The sequence below is a fragment of the Hypanus sabinus genome, chromosome 19 (genome assembly GCF_030144855.1).
Source record: "Hypanus sabinus isolate sHypSab1 chromosome 19, sHypSab1.hap1, whole genome shotgun sequence".
NCBI lineage: Eukaryota > Metazoa > Chordata > Chondrichthyes > Myliobatiformes > Dasyatidae > Hypanus > Hypanus sabinus.
Genome location: NC_082724.1, coordinates 28,514,427 through 28,532,885, shown reverse-complemented (window position 1 = coordinate 28,532,885; position 18,459 = coordinate 28,514,427). Strand labels below are relative to the sequence as shown.

The window sequence follows — 18,459 nt, the reverse complement described above, 5'->3', positions numbered from 1 at the left end:
CCTCCTTGATATCAGCATGCTCTGGGACTAAAGCATACTTCTTCCTGAATTTCATTATCTTCCATGTCCTTCTGCTTGGTGAATGCCAATGCAAAGAACCTTGCCCACTCCCTTTGGTGTATTCGTATACAGAAGGATTTTGGGGTGTTAATCCATAGCTCTGAAAGGGGCAGCTTAAGTGGTTATAATGGCACAAAGGCATTCAAGACATAGATACAGAAAGGTGCTGGAAAATGGCTAGCAACATCATGACAGAAAGCACTCACCCTGCTCATGGACTACTTGTTCCACTCCCTTTCGGAAAGAGGCTATGTAGCATCCATGCCAAAACCATCAGAGTCAAGAACAGTTTCTTTCCCCAAGCAGTAAGGCTGATCAACACCACTAACCCACCCACCACCATTACTTTATCATTTCCTGTCAGAATTACCCTGTAATTCTGTGCCTAATGTCACTTTATGGACATACAATCAATCTACATATAGAAGCAATCTTATTTATTTATTTTTATTGTGATTTGTTTATGATCGTGTTCTTTATCTTATTGTGATTTTGTGCTACATTGGTTCCAGAGTACAATTATTTCATCCTCCTTTATATTCGTACACTGAAAATGACAGTAAACAATCTGAATGTTGAATCTTGAATCTTGCTTTCATTGATCAAGGCATTGATTATAACGTGCTTTGAAACTCCATTCAATCCTACTCACCAACGACATTTCATGGCCCCTTCTAGCCCTACATTTCCTGTTAAGATTCTTTACTGCTTTTTATATTCCTCAAGGGTACTGTCCCATTTCAGTTTCCTAAACTTTATAAGCTCTTTCTTTATTTTTGTGACAAAATTTGTAACACTAATCCTTGCTCTCCTTGTTTGTCGTCTTCACAGGAACATGTTGGTCCTGAATTATGATCAGTTAGCTTTAAACAACTCCTACATGTCAGATGTAGACTTTCCGAATTACGTTGTACTTAAGTTTTATATAGTAACATCTGAAATAGTTCATGGCAGTAACTCATTCTCCTTGCTTTATGTTGTAGGTGTTCCTGAAAAGTGATCGTGTGTCCAGAATGGTACAAAGTGGTGGGTGCTCAGCCAATGATTCTCGAGAAGTGTTTAAGAAGCACATTGAAAAGCGGGTTCGAAGTTTGCCAGAAATTGATGGTCTCAGCAAGGAGACGGTCCTGAGCTCCTGGATGGCAAAATTTGATGCGATTTACCGAGGCGAGGAGGATCCTCGCAAACAGCAGGCCCGGATGACAGCGAGTGCAGCATCAGAGCTCATCCTCAGCAAGGAGCAGCTGTACGAAATGTTCCAGCAAATTCTGGGGATCAAAAAGTTTGAGCACCAGCTACTGTACAATGCATGCCAGGTGAAGACATTCTTTTGCTTACTATTATGGGTGCCCTCATTGCACTGAATCAGTGCAGTGAGAGAACATAGGTTGGTGTCACTACAGGGGTTATTTTGTTTTAATTTATTTTGATTCCAATTTGTAAAACTGCTCAAGGCAGCATATTTGGAGCGAGTAGACATTAGGCTCAGTTTGCTTAGAAATGGTAAATAGAAAATATTTCATTCTACAAGGTGTCAGCAGCAAGCTGTTACTTTTAGAGCTGTATTACACAAGAGTTCTCATCCACATTATAGTTACAGATCTCCAGGTTTCAAGGTCTTCCTTATTTTTATGCCATATCAATAAAGTGACTAAATATTATTGATCTCATAGCTGAAAGTCTTCTTGATGTAAAAAATGTCTTCTGCTGGTAAGGGGAGATTTTAACTATCAGTGCAGTTTTTTAAGCATGGTAGAATTATAGATTTGTCTAAGTCCAGGCAGTTTGAAAATACAGGGAATCTTTTCACTAGAAGTTGGCAGTGGTATTTTTGTGAATGGTAATAATCAGAACAAAGGTGAGAATCTGTACTGGTCTAGTGAGATCTGGATTTTAAATGAAAATATTGCAAAGTTGTCTGCTTTTGTTGGATAATAAAGATGGTCAGCTAACATTTGTTTGTTCAAGCTACTTTACTGAAAGATAATGCTTAATGCATTGTCTTTCAATAAAGATTATAGTGTGTCCCACAAATCATTCTCAAATTAATTGATCTAAGCAACGCATGCTTTGTCCACTTGAAGTAGAAGATAACCAAATTGGAAAGAAGTGAAAATTAATGATTTCAGCATTCCTGTATACAAGAAGGTTACCTTATGCCCTAGTATTTGCTTTGTACAGTGGCATACCCCGATATAATGATGAGCAGAGGACTCTTCCATCATTTTGTATTTTAATTCATGAGTACATTTTGCCATTCAAGAATCAATCTTGTTCATCTTATAGATGTGATATGTTTTCGTGCGTGACATAAATACATGTCAAATGTTAGTACAGATGTTTACCTGAAAAACTGTTTCTCTCTTTCAGTGGCAGCTGCACTGCTTAGGTTAACTATAAATATTCATGAGCAGAAATTTGTGTTTGGTCACTAGTGCTATATGTATGTGCATGTATTGACAGCAAGCTGTGTTCCTCTCAGGACATTTCTTTCCACTGAAGTTGGTTGTAGAATTTTGATAAGCATCACAGAGAGAAAGAAAAGTCTTGTATTTGTATAATGTTGTATATGACCTCGGGATGTTCAAAGCACGATGAAAGAGGTACTTGAGAAGTGAGGTCATGGTTGTTAAATATCAATCACATAGTGCACATTGTGATTCCTCAAGAAGAAACTGGATAATGACCAGATGCAGGTCAAAGGATTAGTTATTCCAACTAAGACCTCTAGTTGGAAATATTGTCGTAAGGAAGGACAGGGTCTGTTGTGCCATAGAAATTTTGATGTAAGTGACTGGCATTTAGGCTCCTACAACACTCAAGGTAATGCTGTGCAATTTGGAGCTAAAGTGGTTAAATGAATCAAGTCAAAGACTCTTACAGCATGGGAACAGGACCATTGGCCTAATGAATCTGCATCGAACATCAATCTCCCATTTACACTATTCCTAATTGAATCCCATTTTTATTCTCCCCCCCCCCCACAGATTCTTCCACTCATTTACACATGAGGGGTTCAATTCACAGTATCATTGGGATGTGGAAAGAAACCAGAACGCCCAGAGGAAACCTACTGTGACAGGGAGAATGTGCAAATTCCACTGAGACAGCACCCATGGCTAGGACTAAACCAGGCAACTCCACAAACTGCACAACTGGGGTGCTCCAGTGCATGCCTTGAAAAAGAGAGGGAAGATGGAGAATGGGGGGAAGAAGGCCTGCACTAGCTCTCGATGATTGTATGAAGTAATTTAAAGCACTTTCTAAATTGAGCTAAAGTAAAGTGGATGGCACAAATTGTTTTAGCTACAACAAAGCCTGGTAGATTGTCACTTAACGTTTGTGTAGGTAGGTTAATTGGCCATTGTAAATTGCCCTGACTGTGTCAGTAAATTATAAGAATGTGAGGAGATATTAATAAAACTAGAGTTAATGCGAATGAGTGGTTGAAAGTTAACACTGACTTGGGTGGTTAGGGGTGAAAGGGGGAAGGAACTAATTGATTGATTTCTAGGAATTTTGCTTCTCAAATAAAACAGAGTACAAATCATTTGACAAAAATAGTCCAGGGAAACTACTGGCAACTAATGAATTTCAAGCTGGTGCAATTTCACTCAGCAAGTTTTGAACTGCAGTCTTACATTTGTCTCTTTTACCTTTTGTTTTATAGCAAATTTTGTCCTACAGGGTTCACATGATTATACCTCCCTGACCATAACCTGTTTTGTCTTTCATTTTTCCAGGGCACTAACACAGGCATAACAACATTACATTGAGTTAGTCAGTGAACTAGAAGGATGTGTGGTGGGTGTGTGGTCCAGCATGAGGTGGCACAGTAGCACGGTTAGCACAATGCTTTACAGTACTAAAGATTCTTGTTCAGTTCCCACTGCTGACTGTAAGGAGTTTGTACGTTCTCCGCATGACTCGTGGGTTTCCTCTGGGTGCTCTGGTTTCCTCCTAGAATCTAAAGATGCACTGGTTGGAAGGTTAATTGGACATTGTAAATTATCCCATGATTAGGCTAGGGTTAAAACGAGGGTTGCTTGGCAACACAGCTCGAAGGGCTGGTAAGGCCTATTGTACACTGTATCTCAATCAATCAATAAATACGTAAAGCATTCTCTGCCAACGAATGTATTTGACTAGCTTAGGTGGACACTTGTGGCAGGATCAAGTTGGCCTGTTTCTGTGCTGTATAATGTCATAATTCTCATATGGTTTTGATCTAGCTAGCTGGAAATCTGATTCTGTTGCATGAACTGTAGCAGTGCAGAGCAAATACACTGCTTGCCAGTTTGATCCTGGGGGTGCTTTCTGACATATCCCACTTCAACGCCAGACTTAGACTCTCACGAACAGGTAGGTCGCTGTCCTTCTCACTTGCAGTCTCTAACTGGGCCTAATGCTACTCGGTCTGGTCTCTTGGTCTTGCTGCTAATACTGCTCCTCGTCACCACATCCTGTTCCATCTAAACGAAACCGGTAATAACAGCTGATGAAGTTTATTAACACTAGGCAGAACAGAAAATCCAGTAAGGGATCGGGATACCAGCACAGTGATCTGAGATCCATCTTGTCCAGCTAAGCTGCAGGCAAGTACTGCTTTGAAGGTTGGTTTTTAACATCAGATCCAGTTGATGTAATTGGAATTATATTTCCAGTATAAGAAACTCTGATTTTATGTGCAGCTGGAGCTCCTGTTTGCCTTTGCCATGTTCCTCAATCGACAGAAACAAGTAAGTGAGGGAAGATGCAGGGCTGTCGATCTGTGATTTGTGATAAGCCTGTAAGCTAATCATGATCATGGATGGTGGTAAAAATACTCATTTAAATCAAACACTAGTTTTATGTAGGTTATTAACTTCTCCTCATCATGACTTGTATTGCTCAAATCCAAAGATATATGGTTAAATACGGACATCTAGGCTTTTGCAGTAGCAAAACAGTTGACAAGCTCACTCTTGGAAGCTTTAAACTTGCTACACAATTTCTTTAGAATATGTATTTTAAGCCAGCTAATAATTATAATTTCCGCTCTGTCAACATTCTGTTGACTTTTGAGAAAGAATGCTTTGGAAGCCAACTCACAGCATCTTTTTGTGCTTAGGACCAGAACACCATATCTGCTTTGCCTTCGTCGCACATTGCTTTAACCCAGTCCCAACTTCTGCAAAATCCCAGCCTAGCTGATAGAAAGCTTGGGTCCTGGAAGCTGTTTAATGATTTGACCCAACTTTACAAACACTCCTTATTGCAAAATATAAGGTGCAATATGCCAAGGATGAAATGGCCTTTTAGAGTGTTACCCTCAGTACTGCCACACCTCGTACACTACAGCCGAACTGCTGGTATGCATTATGTAAGTGGGAGATGTGGATTTCATACAGGAAATCCAGATGTCTCTCTCACCTTTTCCTGTGGAGCCTTAATTCTATACTTGTTGTCACAACATTCTCTACCATTCTGCAACATATACTATAATACTGTAGTTGGTGTCAATAGTCCCCAACTTCTCTGGAGGGGAAATAAATCCTCACCTGTAATAATGTAATGGTGTGAACTTGGACCTGCTATAAAACATGGTTGGTGCATTTAGGAGTAAGTCATTTTAATAGAACATGCTGGATTGTATTTTTTTTTGTTTGTTCCTTACATACAGAGATATTTAGAGTATGGAGAGCAGAAATAGCCACATCTTTCTTTACACCACAATCTTTTATGAGGCATATTGACTCGTGGCAATAAATGCAAGTAATTCTTAGGAGTAGGCAAAGAATTTGAAGGTTGGTAGAAAACAGTTGAAGTTAATGGATGCCCCAGTTTGTATCCCTCTAATTTTATATTTCTATATTGAAAGGCAGCTTGATAGTTTTGTTTTATTGTCTATTTTACACCATTGACCCTAAACATGTTGCATCCAAAATCAATGGCAATTCAGCTACTACCTCTGTCACCATTAACTCATCAAATAATCACAATTTGCATTTATAGTGTCTTTAACATGAAAAAAATCAGTTCAGGGGCCTTAGAGCCATAAACAAGCAAATATATTACAAGGCAATGATGTGAAATAATAAAACTCACTGTCAGCATTGTGGGTTTTATGGGGCATTATAAATGAAAAAAGTAAAATAGAGTTTATCCTGGAAAATGTGCTAAAATCATTAAGAATAAGGGTAAGGGTTTGTGGGACCAGGTGTTTAGCTGCTGTGGGTGGAATCAAAGGGTAGTTATATTAAAGGTCAGACTTAAAGCAAAATGGTTAAAATGCATTGTCCTGGAGAATTTTGTAGACACGAGAAGCAGTAAGTATTTGCAGTTTTCAGCATTGAGTTTATTGCTATATGCACAAGCAGTAGTTCGTATGTATCAATACATGTGAACACAAATTAGGGTTTGTAAGTTGTGGGCATGCTATGTTGGTGCTGGAAGTATGGAAACACTTGTGATCTGACCCCGTCGCATCTCAGAATGTGTTTGGCATTGATGCAAACAACGCATTTCACTGTATGTTTCAATATACATGTGACAAATAAAGCTAACCTTTCAATCTTTAATCTTTATATATATATATATACACAAGTGCAGCATGACAGGCACGTTGCATATAAGCAGTGTCCACATGAAAAACACAAGTATAACGTGTACAAAATTTGTACAAGTAAAAAACACAAATGAGAAAAAGACAATTTTATTGCAAATGAATCAAAGTGGTCATAGTGCTGCGATACCTAGATAGCGATTAGAGTTGCACGGGTTAGTTCAAAAAAAGGATGTTTGTGGGGAAAGAGCTGTTCTTGAACCTGGCAGTGCAATGGATATACATCATGTAGGGCCCGGGCAGCCTTTTGTCAAGCTTAGCTTTCTAACGTAGCAGCTACACGACACTTCTAGAGATCAAATAGTTGTTTTTGAGTAAGATAAAGTTCCAACCAGTATTCTTTGTTCAGCTTCTTTTTGTAAACAGGAGCCAGTCTTCAGTTCTTATTGTAAAATAAATGGAAAGTAGTAATCAGTCTAAAGTTAAAAAGACAGCTTTGCAAACAAACAACTTTCTCTATAGAGCAAAGAGCACCACCCCACTCTCTTCAGCCACCCTCTCTTCCCCACCCTCTCTCTTCCTGCCAGCACATCAAATAGCTGATCTATTCATAGTTGGAAGATTTGTGTACTCAGAGAGTTTAGAACTTCACGGTCGTAAACCCAGTACCACCACAGTGGGATTTCTGGCCTCTGTCCCTCCTACCCATTGGTTTCATAATAGTGGTGGGAGAGGGATTTGTTTTTTTTATCCTTCTCCTCAATTACAGCATCCTCACAGACAGCCTTGTGTACTTATTTAAGTGTTTCAGTGCAGCAGCTATAGGACACCAGGTAATAACAGGGGGAAAATAACAGCAGGAGTCTTCAAATTTAATTTTAAAAGGGGAATGTAGACTTGAAGTAAAATTAGGTTATAAAAATTGCATTTAATTAACAATGCAGAATGTCTTTAAGTTTGGTCACATAGGTGTGAGGGAGTGATAAATGAAAGAATAGAATTTAATGTTTTAAATAATTATAAAAATTGGAAAATTAAAAAAATCATTTGAGTAACTGTATAAAATATCTATAAAAGTTTGGTTGTGCAGGACTGACAAAGTTGAAAATCAGGATTTATTTTCTTTTTCAAAAAAACTACAACATTGGTTTTCCTCTGAGGGAATGACATTCCACATCTGTGAAGTTATTTTTCCAGTGTTAGAAAGGTTTGTAATATGTTAAAATCACTTGCATTTTAAAAGCTCACTGCTCTGTGTGAATCATCCCCAATACTTGATCCATTTAATCAGGGACTAATGGGCAAATCACTCAAATTCATACCACAGCAGTGATTTCTGTGTTCATTTAATGTAACCAATGCAAAAGTAGGATAGTTCTGCCTACTGTTTCTAAATTGCTTCATTTAAAGATGCATACTCAGGTACCAAAAGTTGTTGTTAGATTTAGTTGTAATAGTGATGAGTATTTATAGCTTTGGCTTTACTTTTATTGCAAAAGCTAGCCCAAAGCTCTTGGTAAGGATTTTGGTGACAGATTGATCACAATGGGTCATTTGTGGCCATTATCACAACCAAAAGGAAGTATGTGCCTTTCTGAGAAATGTTTCGCTCAAAGTCAAATGGTATGTCTGCAAATGTGGAGAGTGTGATTATTACAAGCATAGAACAGCAAGGGCACTTAGAGTAAAACAAGAGATCGATTACGATTCATTGGTTATTCCCAGTATAAAATTGGATGAAACTGTGGTTCACCCTTGACCACTCCATAAGCACCAAGACAGAGGAAGGATTGTCACAGAGTAAGTGGAATGCCATCAGTTTGTGAATGTAATCCGACTACATTTCTAGTGAGTAGGTAGATATGAAAAATAGAAGGGATCCAACGCAAATCCTTGAGGAATTTTTAGATGTAAGATCGCTGAAACAGAAAGGATCCCTTTTGTCTATTATTTGGCTGCTACCAGGCAGCTGAAATGCAAACAAGAAAAGGCAGATTCACTGAGTTGAGTAACACAGGAAAGATCCTGTAGAAGAATCTAGCTGAACCAGCCCTAGAAGTACAGTGGCTAGAAGATGAATTAGAGGCTCTGTATCCTATAGCAAATAATTCCCTGTTTCTTTCATGCCTTCTCTCCATTTACGAGAGGCACAATCTGGATTGTGGTGGAACTGTCTAGAGGCCGAAACAGTATCCAGAGCAAAGCAGACTACCAGACTGGCACACCATGATCCACACTAAATATTTGCTCCCCTCCTCATAACTATTTAGGTTTCTAGTAGCTGCAGTACCAGCAGCTCCTTCGTCTTAATTTACCAAACCTGTGATCCTCTTCCATCAAGAGCAGCAGGCTCAAGAAAACTCCATCTCACGGTGTAAAACTTTGCACAATAACCAAACTTGGAAATAAATGTGCTGTTTGGACAAACTAATAGCTGTGTTAGAAATCATCCACACACAACACAAGAGGGCCGCCCACCATTACTTAAAAACAACTTGGAGAGTGGATAATAAATACTGGCCTGCCAGTGCTGTCTAAATCCAATGGATGATCAAAACGACAGGATGTTGAACCACATCAGATACTGCAGAGTGTTTATTGAAAACAAAAATGGAAAGATCAGACACAATACTACAGATGTCTAAGTTAATGTTTTCCTCTTCCAATTCATCCTTCCTGCTCTGTTTCTTCCTTAGCTAACCCATGCATTGCAGATTCTCCCTCATTGCACAATAAATGTGTAATTTCTATTATTATGCCCTTCCTGCAGTCTTGTTCATTCCCATCCAACAGTGTGTGCAGTCTGGGAGAACTATCAATGTGGTCCTGATTTCAAAGGGACATCCTTCCTGTGTGGTAATATGCATTTCCATTTCCATATAAATTAGCTTTAGCCTCTTTCTCGGTGAATTTTCTACGTCACAGCAGCAGATCCATGATGTCTAAGAAATAGTTTCCAAGATGTCTGTACCGGTTAGCAGTGTTCCAATGAACAGTCGGAAAGTTGAGATCTCAAATCCAATTCCAGAGCCTTGAAAAGAAAACTTTGTGCTTGACCCTCAATACAATGCCAAGAAAGTGTCCTATTGTCAGATGTGTCATCTTTTGGATCAGTTGCTAAACTCAGGATTATTTCTACTCTTCCTAGGGGACTGAATTGATCCTATGGCATTGCATCAAGAAATGTAGAAATGTTATCCTGGTGTAATGGTCAGGATAACTGATACGTAGCCATGCACCAGGACTGAGTATATGCAAGCTTGCAAACTGATGGAGCTTTAAAAGAATGTTTATTTCCTTCTGTTTTGGGGTTAATAGAGAAAATAATGGTTGAAAAGTAAGTTGTCAACTGTTAATGTAACTTGTTTGATGCATTGCTGTACGGATTAGTTTTGGCAGCCTGAGCAAATCTGCTAATGGAATGTTCATTTATTACTATTTCCTCAGGCACTTATTTATTTCTGGATACATTCTAGCAGGACCCTAATGGTTTTTAGCAACTTTGCCAGAATTTGATGTCTTGCTAATAATTTATTAATTTGTACTGCTTTAATTTATTAATCTTGTACCAATGCTTTAATGCATTTGATTTAATAAGATGAAACTAGTTCCTCCGTTATATCAGTACAGTATGTGTTGCATGCATTAAAATAGGAATTAAAAAATAATAAATTATTAATGCAACTCTGTTTCAGGGTAATATTAGGAGAGACTTGTACTTGATCATTTCTGCATTATGTTTTAAATCATTCCTTTGATTTACTATTATGCTATATTAGCAATCCAAAAGAGTTCAGATGCAAAGTGCAACTAATTTTAATTTGTTCTTGTGATATGAAGAGTGCATACTTGCATATTATTGATTGCACTGAGATGGATTTTGCTGGCTGTCTCAGCTGGTTTTGTGTCCTTGACACCCTCTGGCTATACTTCCTTGGCCTTGAATTAGAGGCGGATTGCAGTGGTTGGACGTGATCCACAATCGAGGTTGAAGCTTGAGCAGTCATTTGGCCTCTTATGGCAGAGGGAGAGGCCTCCAGCCAAGATGCCCTTAACCATCTTTTAACATCTGGCAAGGCACTATACTCAACTTTGGTAAAGGCAGTGGCTGCAAAGAACATTTTACAATAGCTTTGAAATATTTCAGGCATTTTGAGACTTTTAAAAAGGTCAAAAACATTGAAGTAAATTATTTAAAAATAAACATTTTTAAAGTACAGGTTAATTACAAATTTTCTAAAGCACAAAAATAATTAAGGCTTTTTTTTCTTCCTTAACTGATTCTTTCCCCGTGTCTCTGAAAGCAAACCCTTACAATTCCCTTTGAAGTTAATACTGTCTCAAATGCTTTAGCTAACCTGGCCTGAAAGGGGAATCAAGAGGCAATTCCTCAGCATATTCCCATCTGGAATTAAGTGGCAAAGACAACTGAAGTTGTCAGAATATCTTGGACTTCAGCAAGTGACGGCTCATGCATGAAAATCTGGGACCTGCTGCAGTTTAACTAGTTTAATATTTTGAATTACAGGGAATTTCCGGTGAGATCCAATCCAATATATTTACATACACAAGAAAGTTAAGCAAAACAACTGAATTCTTGAAATCTTTGTCTATCTCAGCAAGTCAAAGATTGGGGAAATTTAATAAAACAAAGGCTTCAGCCTGCTAATGAATGCTGTTAAAAGTTATAATATCGCTGGGTCATTTTTCCCACTCTTTTCCTGAAATAGGGCAACCCAAAGTAAGCAATTGAAGCATAAAAGGAGTTTCAACATAATTTACATTGCTGCGATCTCCAGCACTAGTATTAAGATCTCCAGCATATTAGCAGCTGCATGCTGATGCATTCCCAGAATAAGAGTACTTTGAGTGTATGATTTTCCTTAGCTAAAAATTGTCCATTTATACCTGTTAAAGTATATTTAATTTACCAATTCTGACTACAGATTATTGGCACGTTACAATTGCCCAATTTAAGGACCCACATGCAAATGAACAAGCTGCGGTAATATATTTGGAAGTTCCAACGTATGCCGACATCCCACCTCTCCCGGAAGTTCTGGGAATCTCCCGCGTATTGATAGCGGCTCCTGACGCCCACAAATTATGTACAATATCCTGGAAATCGATTTTTTTTTTGGAGAGGGAGAGGAAGAGCGAGAAGGAGCATCCTGATTGGTCTCTCTTTGTGCTAAGTAGACCTATCAGTTCTCTCTGTGGGCGGGCTTTACAATCGACCTCTCTCTCTCTTTCATTGTCCATCAGTTCAGTTTAGTGTCCTGCAGTGCCATGGCAGAGTGTTCCAAAAAAGGAAAATATAAGAGGAACTTCACCCCAGACTGCAGTAAAGTGTACTCCTGCCTAATAGGGGTCAAAAATAATGACAGTGTTGCTCACTGCACTGTTTACAACAGTGACTTTACTAATTGCCCATGGTGGGTTAAACTGTAAAAGACATGTTGAGGTGAGTTTAACAGGTGTCACTTGTTCATTAGCATAGCTAACGTTATTTAAACTAGCCGGCCAGCTGCAAAGGAGCTACTCTACTGACGTCCTACGTGATGAGGCCAAACTCCCTGTAGACTTGCTTAAAGTTGTAATAGAATAAAAAAAAGACTCCATGATAATATAAGTACATATTTTAATGTCATATTTTCTGCATATACCCAACTTGGTTTACAGATTAGACAAAATCACTAAACAAAGTATTACATACACCCTTGGAGGTCGACCAGGGGTGGGGGGGGAGGGAATGGGGTTGCAGGGGGCAGGGGTTCTACCTCCCTGAAATTAGTTTTTGCAGGGTGGGATGCCTGCGTATATACAGATGTTTGCTCCTACAAATGGCACAACTAGTTTACCCCTTTCTCCACTTTAAATAATTGTTCTTTATTTATCAGGTTATATGCTCTTGTTGCTATTCATCATTGTAATACTATGAAGGTATAGTTTCCATATCAAATGATTTTTTTTATGTAATTTCGAACATACTGGACAAAAATGAACTTGTGTAAGAATAGAAAACATTCATAACCCACGGATTTAATATAATCTGCTATTTGGTAACACAGAAGTAATGAAATTGATCATTTATATAGAAAAATTACCTGTTGGATAAAATAATTTCCAGCAATATCAAAAGGATACACTGTAATATGTCAGTAATGCAAGGAACTAAAACAAAATATCATGCATAACATTACATAACTGAATAGTTTAGATGAATAATTGAAATGATCTAGAACCAAAATTTGAATTGTAAACTTTAGTTGAGCAAATCAGTGCAATTTGTCGAACAATTAGTGCATAAATAGCCAATTTTGTCCACGGCTAAAACCTGTGTTTATAAAATAGTGTATAGTTTCCAAATGGAATATTTTTATATCTTGCTTCAAAATATGATGTAATTCTTCGGTGAAAAAGTGTTCTTCACTAGCAGTTGTCTAATTCATTCTTTCGGGTCCTGGGCTCTTGATGCTTTGCACCTTTTAGATAGACTTAAAAGTTTACATTTCTCTGTAAGACTCCTATGTTTTAATTGTTTCCATGTGGAGCAATTATGTATTAAAATAGAGGATCATTGAATAATAAAACTGTTTAGGTCCTGGAGTACCTTTTCATTCTCATTGTTTGTAACAAACGTTTACATTTTATACACATATTTATGGTGAAATTTGCAGGCTAATTTTCTCCTCTCTAGTGTTAGGTATTTGACCTGAATTATCTTCCAATGATTTTATTATGAAAAATAGTCTGGAGAGTATTGAATAGATAGAAGACTATAATTAGGCCGTCAAACATACTATAATTAATTCAATAGATAGATTGCACAAAAAGAAGATAGCAAGATCAATAGGCAGAATGTAGATAGACTGAAGGATTGCAGATTAGAAGCTGGGAATTTTAAATTTACCACAGGTTACATGTGATCGTTCAAAATAAGGCAGGAAAAAGTCCAGTTGAATATTACAGAGAGAGGAATGTGATTAACAAGTGAGTAATTTAAACTGGAACTAAATTAGCAGCATTAAACTGACTAAAAGATGTACCAGCAATATTCTAGAAGAGGAGATTTTTAATAAGATCATGGATGTGGATTTGAGACCAATTGTTTGCAATTCTTGTATTACGTGTGAACGTAAGGGCATTTAATATATTTTAAGTGCTACATATAGAAAGAGTCTCAGATCTTCCTAGCAGTGCATTAGGAGACTGAGAGTATCCTACGTATTTGTTCCAGGTGGTAGCATACAGCCAGGACGAGTTCAGGATAGTAAATGGCTTAGTGAGGGACTGAAAAAAAGAGAGCAGTTAAACACAGAAATGCAGGTATATGGGAGATTCGAGGCACAGACAGGCATTTATGTAACTCTAATCATTGGTCTTACATGGTATGTTATCCTGGTGCTAAGGTAAAGGACATCACAAAGAAGGTGTAGCATTCTCTGACAGAGGAAGAGAGTGAGCCTGAAGTTGGAATACAAATAGCTAACAACAGCAGAATGAGGCCAGGAAGAGATCCCACAGTCATACTTTCTGGACCTTGGGAGAAAGTTGAACTTTGAATTAGAACCTTGATAGGAATCACCTCTGGTTTACTCCCAATGTCATTTTGAGTAGAAATGAAAAGACAAAGAGAGTCAATGCAGATTTTAAGGTCTAGTGTTGGTGGAAAGATTTGAGTTCCAAGGCAGAGTGCAGATACCCAAAAGGGGTGGACTAGGGTTAATGTCTTTGAGGACGTTCACAAGCACATTCACAAGGTTCTAAGTAAAATTAATGGTGAGAAAGGTATCATCTTTAAAATGTAAGAAAAGAATAAACTGCAGAAAGAAGTGAAAATGTAGGATCGTGTTGGATATATTAGACCAGGAATATAAAAGTTTTAGTCAATTGGAAAGAGACCAATCTGAAACTGTTGTTCAAGGAAGTGTGTAAGGAATTTCCAGGGAATTTCAGGCTGGCCATTTTCACATGATGAAGTCAAAGAGAAATAGAGTAGAGATATGGAACTTACAGTCTGCTGACTCCACCGTGGCCATCAAGCACTCACACTAATTTTGCATTCGCATTTGATCCTCCCAGATTTGTGCCACAGGCCCACCACATTCTAGGACAATGGCAACTTAGCCTATAAACCTGCAAAATGTTGGGATGTGGGAGAAAAATGGAATACCTGGAAGAAATCCATGCAGTCAGAGTAAAAATGTGCAAACAGACTGTGTCAGAGGTCTAGGTGAATCTAGGTGTCCCAGCACTGTGATAAGAAAGGACAAATGAGAACTCTGGCAGGATGGAAGGGAGAGATTGCAGGAAAGAAAGGAGAGACCTGGTCCCCGATTGACCATCACCCCAGCAGTGTCTGCAAGCTCAGGTATCAGAAGAGGGGATTACTAAAGAAACACTGATCCCTCTGATAAATCAATTCAATCTTGGTCTCATTGAGGGGTGGGGTTATACTCACTGGACCATACTCAGTGGAATTCAAGAGAATGAGAGAGGATCTCATAGAAACATAGAATTATGAAAGTGATAGAGTCAGGAATGTTGCTTCACTGGGAAGTGAGACTGGAACCTTAAAAATTAGAGGAATATATTTTGTACAAAGATGAGGATAAGCTGCTTTTCTAAGATAGTAGTGAATCTGTGGTATTTTTTGCCCAGGGAAGCAGCGCAGGCCATCTCATTGAATATATATTTAATACACAGATCGACTTTTGCATAGCAGGGCAATTAAGAGTTATAGGGAAAAGGCAGGTAGGTGGAGCTGAGTGTTAGATAACTCAGCCATTATTGTATTGAATGGCAGAGCAGGATAGATGGGCTAGATGGCTTACTGTTGCTCCTACTTCTTATTTTCTTATAAGGCCATCAGACACAGAAGCAGAAATAGGCTATTTGCCCATCACACCTACTCTATCATGACAGATGTAGTTTTCCTCTCAATCCCGTTTTCCTGCCTTCTTTGTATAACCTTTGACGCCCTAACTAATCAAGCATTTATAGACCTCTGCTTTAAATATAGTCAGTGGCTTGGCCTCCACAACCAGCAGTGGCAATGAATTCCACAGATTCACTTATGTTGTAGCTGTACAGTCCTGCTACCCTTAATTACTAACCTTTTAAAAACAGTAATGGGGGGGCATTAGGAGAGTAATAAGTTAATAAAGGGGAGCATTTATGAATATGGTTAAGTTGGGCTGAAGAAGTTTGAGAATATATTTAATAAATGTGTACAAACTTGGGATTTTTCTGTTTTCTTTTTTCTTTCCTTTTTTTTGTGTGTTTTTTTTACATGAGCCGTAATATCCTGGAACTCACTGCCTTCTCAGAATGATGGAAGTAGAGATGATCAGTGAATTCACAGAGAAACTTGAAAGAAGTAAATTTTCAGGACTGGAGCAGAGCAGTGGGAGTGATAGACTTATTTTATGGAAAGCCAGCATGTCTGATTGGCAAGCTTTATTTCTGTAATGATGTCATAAGTACGTAGACTGCTAATGCCCAATCCAAATGCATCAATCAATCTGATTCAAAATAAATAGTGCTTCTGAATATTGTGGTGTGAGTAATGCTCAGAGTAGACTGATGGAATGTGCACATGCATTTGTGTTGAATGCAATAAAACACAGAAAACTTGATAAAGGGGTATTTTTTAAATGATAACATCTCTTTGGGGGCTTTGCTCTTGCTTGCATGGTGGGTGATGGGAATGCTGATGCTTCATGCTGGAATAAGTGGGGGGACGGGATGATGGGAGAGTTTATGTTGCTTCTGCATGGGAGAAGGGGGCTTTGGGGTTTTTTTTCTGTCATTCATTCTTTGGGGTTTTTCTTGTGTTTCGAGGATGTTTGCGGAGAGTAGGAATTTCAGGTTGGATATTCCCTGATATTTAAATAGAACCATTGAATCATGGAAAATTTTATTTGGTTTATGTGACATAACATTCCGGTTTAAGATAGCACTGTTTTGTGGCTGCCTGTAAGGAATGAATCTCAAGGTTGTATATATTATACATACTTTGATAATAAATGTACTTTGAACTTCATTATTTCATTATAACTCAAATCACTTTTTCCAGCCTTAAATGCTCTGAGCAGACTATGATAATTGAAGCTATAATGCTGCCGTTTTTTCTTTTCATTATTAAATTTAAGGGAAATGTGCTGTAATATTGAACATCTGTATTATGTACTCTCCAGTAAGAGCTGGATGTCGATGTCATTTGAAGACCAGTTTATCAAATTCCAGAGTAACGTGATCTTTTTAATACTGCTTATGTGCACCACTCAGCTACAATTGCTTGGAAATTAAATCACAGGGTGCCATACTTTTGCATGTTACACGATATAATTTTTGGTGAAAAACAATTTAGAAAGGAATAATGTTGATTCACAATGAGTTGCTCAAAATTTGTAGATTTCTCCCTGGTCATCAATATGTCTAATGCATGAATGCAGGCATGCATGGAGAAGTTGAAAACTATCACTTGAGTTGTGCAAGGTCATAGCATGTTATAGCGTTTCTCAGTACTGGTTTAGCGCATCCCAGTGCATTGACCATAACTCTTGGGCATTCCCTACCCCCATTCCCCCCCCCCAAACTCCAGTTGCTATCACTGCCATTTTCCTACTATCTGCTGTGCCTGGCTGTCCACAGAGAGCGTTCTGACTGGCTGCATTACCATCTGGTATGGGACGGGGAGGGTGAAAGCTAAAGCACAGGATCAAAGTAAGTTGCAGAAAGTTGTAAAGTTAGTTGGCTCCATCATGGTTACTAGCCTCCATAGTATTAATGACATCTTCAGGGTGTGGTCCCTCAGGAAGGTGGCATCCGTTATTAAGGACTGGCACCACCCAGGACATGCCCTCTTCTCAGTGTTACTGTCAGGAAGGTGATACAAAATCTGAGGCATACACTCAGTGATTCAGGAATAGCTTCTTCCCCTGTGCTATTTGATTCCTAAATAGACACTGAAACCATAAACACTACCTCGCTGCTTTTGTTATTTATTTCCTTTTTTTGCACTGCTTATTTTAACTATTTAATATACATATATAATTACTGTAATTTATTTTTCTTTATTTATCATGTATTATACTGCTGCTACAAGGTTAACAAATTTCATGATATATACCAGTGATATTAAACCTGATTCTGATTCTACTGACCTATCCTGACCACCTAGTAAAACTTCTGGTCCTCACAAACAAGACAAAATCTGCAGATGCTGGAAATCCAAGCAACAGGCACAAAATGCTGGAGGAACTCAGCAGGCCAGGCAGCATCTATGGAAAAGAAGACAGTCGACATTTCTGGCTGAGACCCTTCAGCAGGGCTGGTGATAAAAAGCTGAGGAGTGGATTTAAAAGGTAGTGGGAGGGGAGAGAAATGTCGACTGTATGCTTTTCCACAGATGCTGTTTGGCCTGCTGTTCCTCCAGCATTTTGTGCATTGCTTCTGCTGATCCTCTGCAGTTGATCTTTTGGGCTTCTTGCCTCTCATTCCTTCCACCCATTGAATTTCTCGATTTCCAATAGCACACAGTTTCTTAGGCATCACGCACAACTGTTTATTGCAGTAACAAATTTCAGCTATGCACATTCAAACAAAAAAAAAACACTGTTGACCTTCTTGCATTGCTACGTTAATACTCCTTTACTGGTGTCATTCAATTAAAATAGAAAATCAAGAAGTTATAGCATTTATGGAAGTACGTTTCAGACTAATGAAGAGAAAGATGAAAGCCTTGATTCTATGTTTCTTTCCTCAGACACAGTGGCATGCAAAGGTTCGGGCACTCCTGGTCAAAATTTCTGTTACTGTGAATAACTAAGCAAGTAAAAGATTACCTG

At 38.4% G+C, this 18,459-nt stretch overlaps 1 protein-coding gene across 3 annotated transcripts in view; it reads left to right on the top strand.

The window, feature by feature from the left end:
* cadpsa (Ca2+-dependent activator protein for secretion a) overlaps positions 1-18,459 on the top strand; it is a 465,102-nt gene that overhangs the window by 60,630 nt on the left and 386,013 nt on the right. For all 3 annotated transcript variants that reach the window (XM_059944256.1, XM_059944255.1, XM_059944254.1), the window contains exon 3: positions 1,044-1,376. In XM_059944256.1, the coding sequence (XP_059800239.1) occupies positions 1,044-1,376 (333 nt within the window). The remainder of the gene's footprint in view (positions 1-1,043; positions 1,377-18,459) is intronic.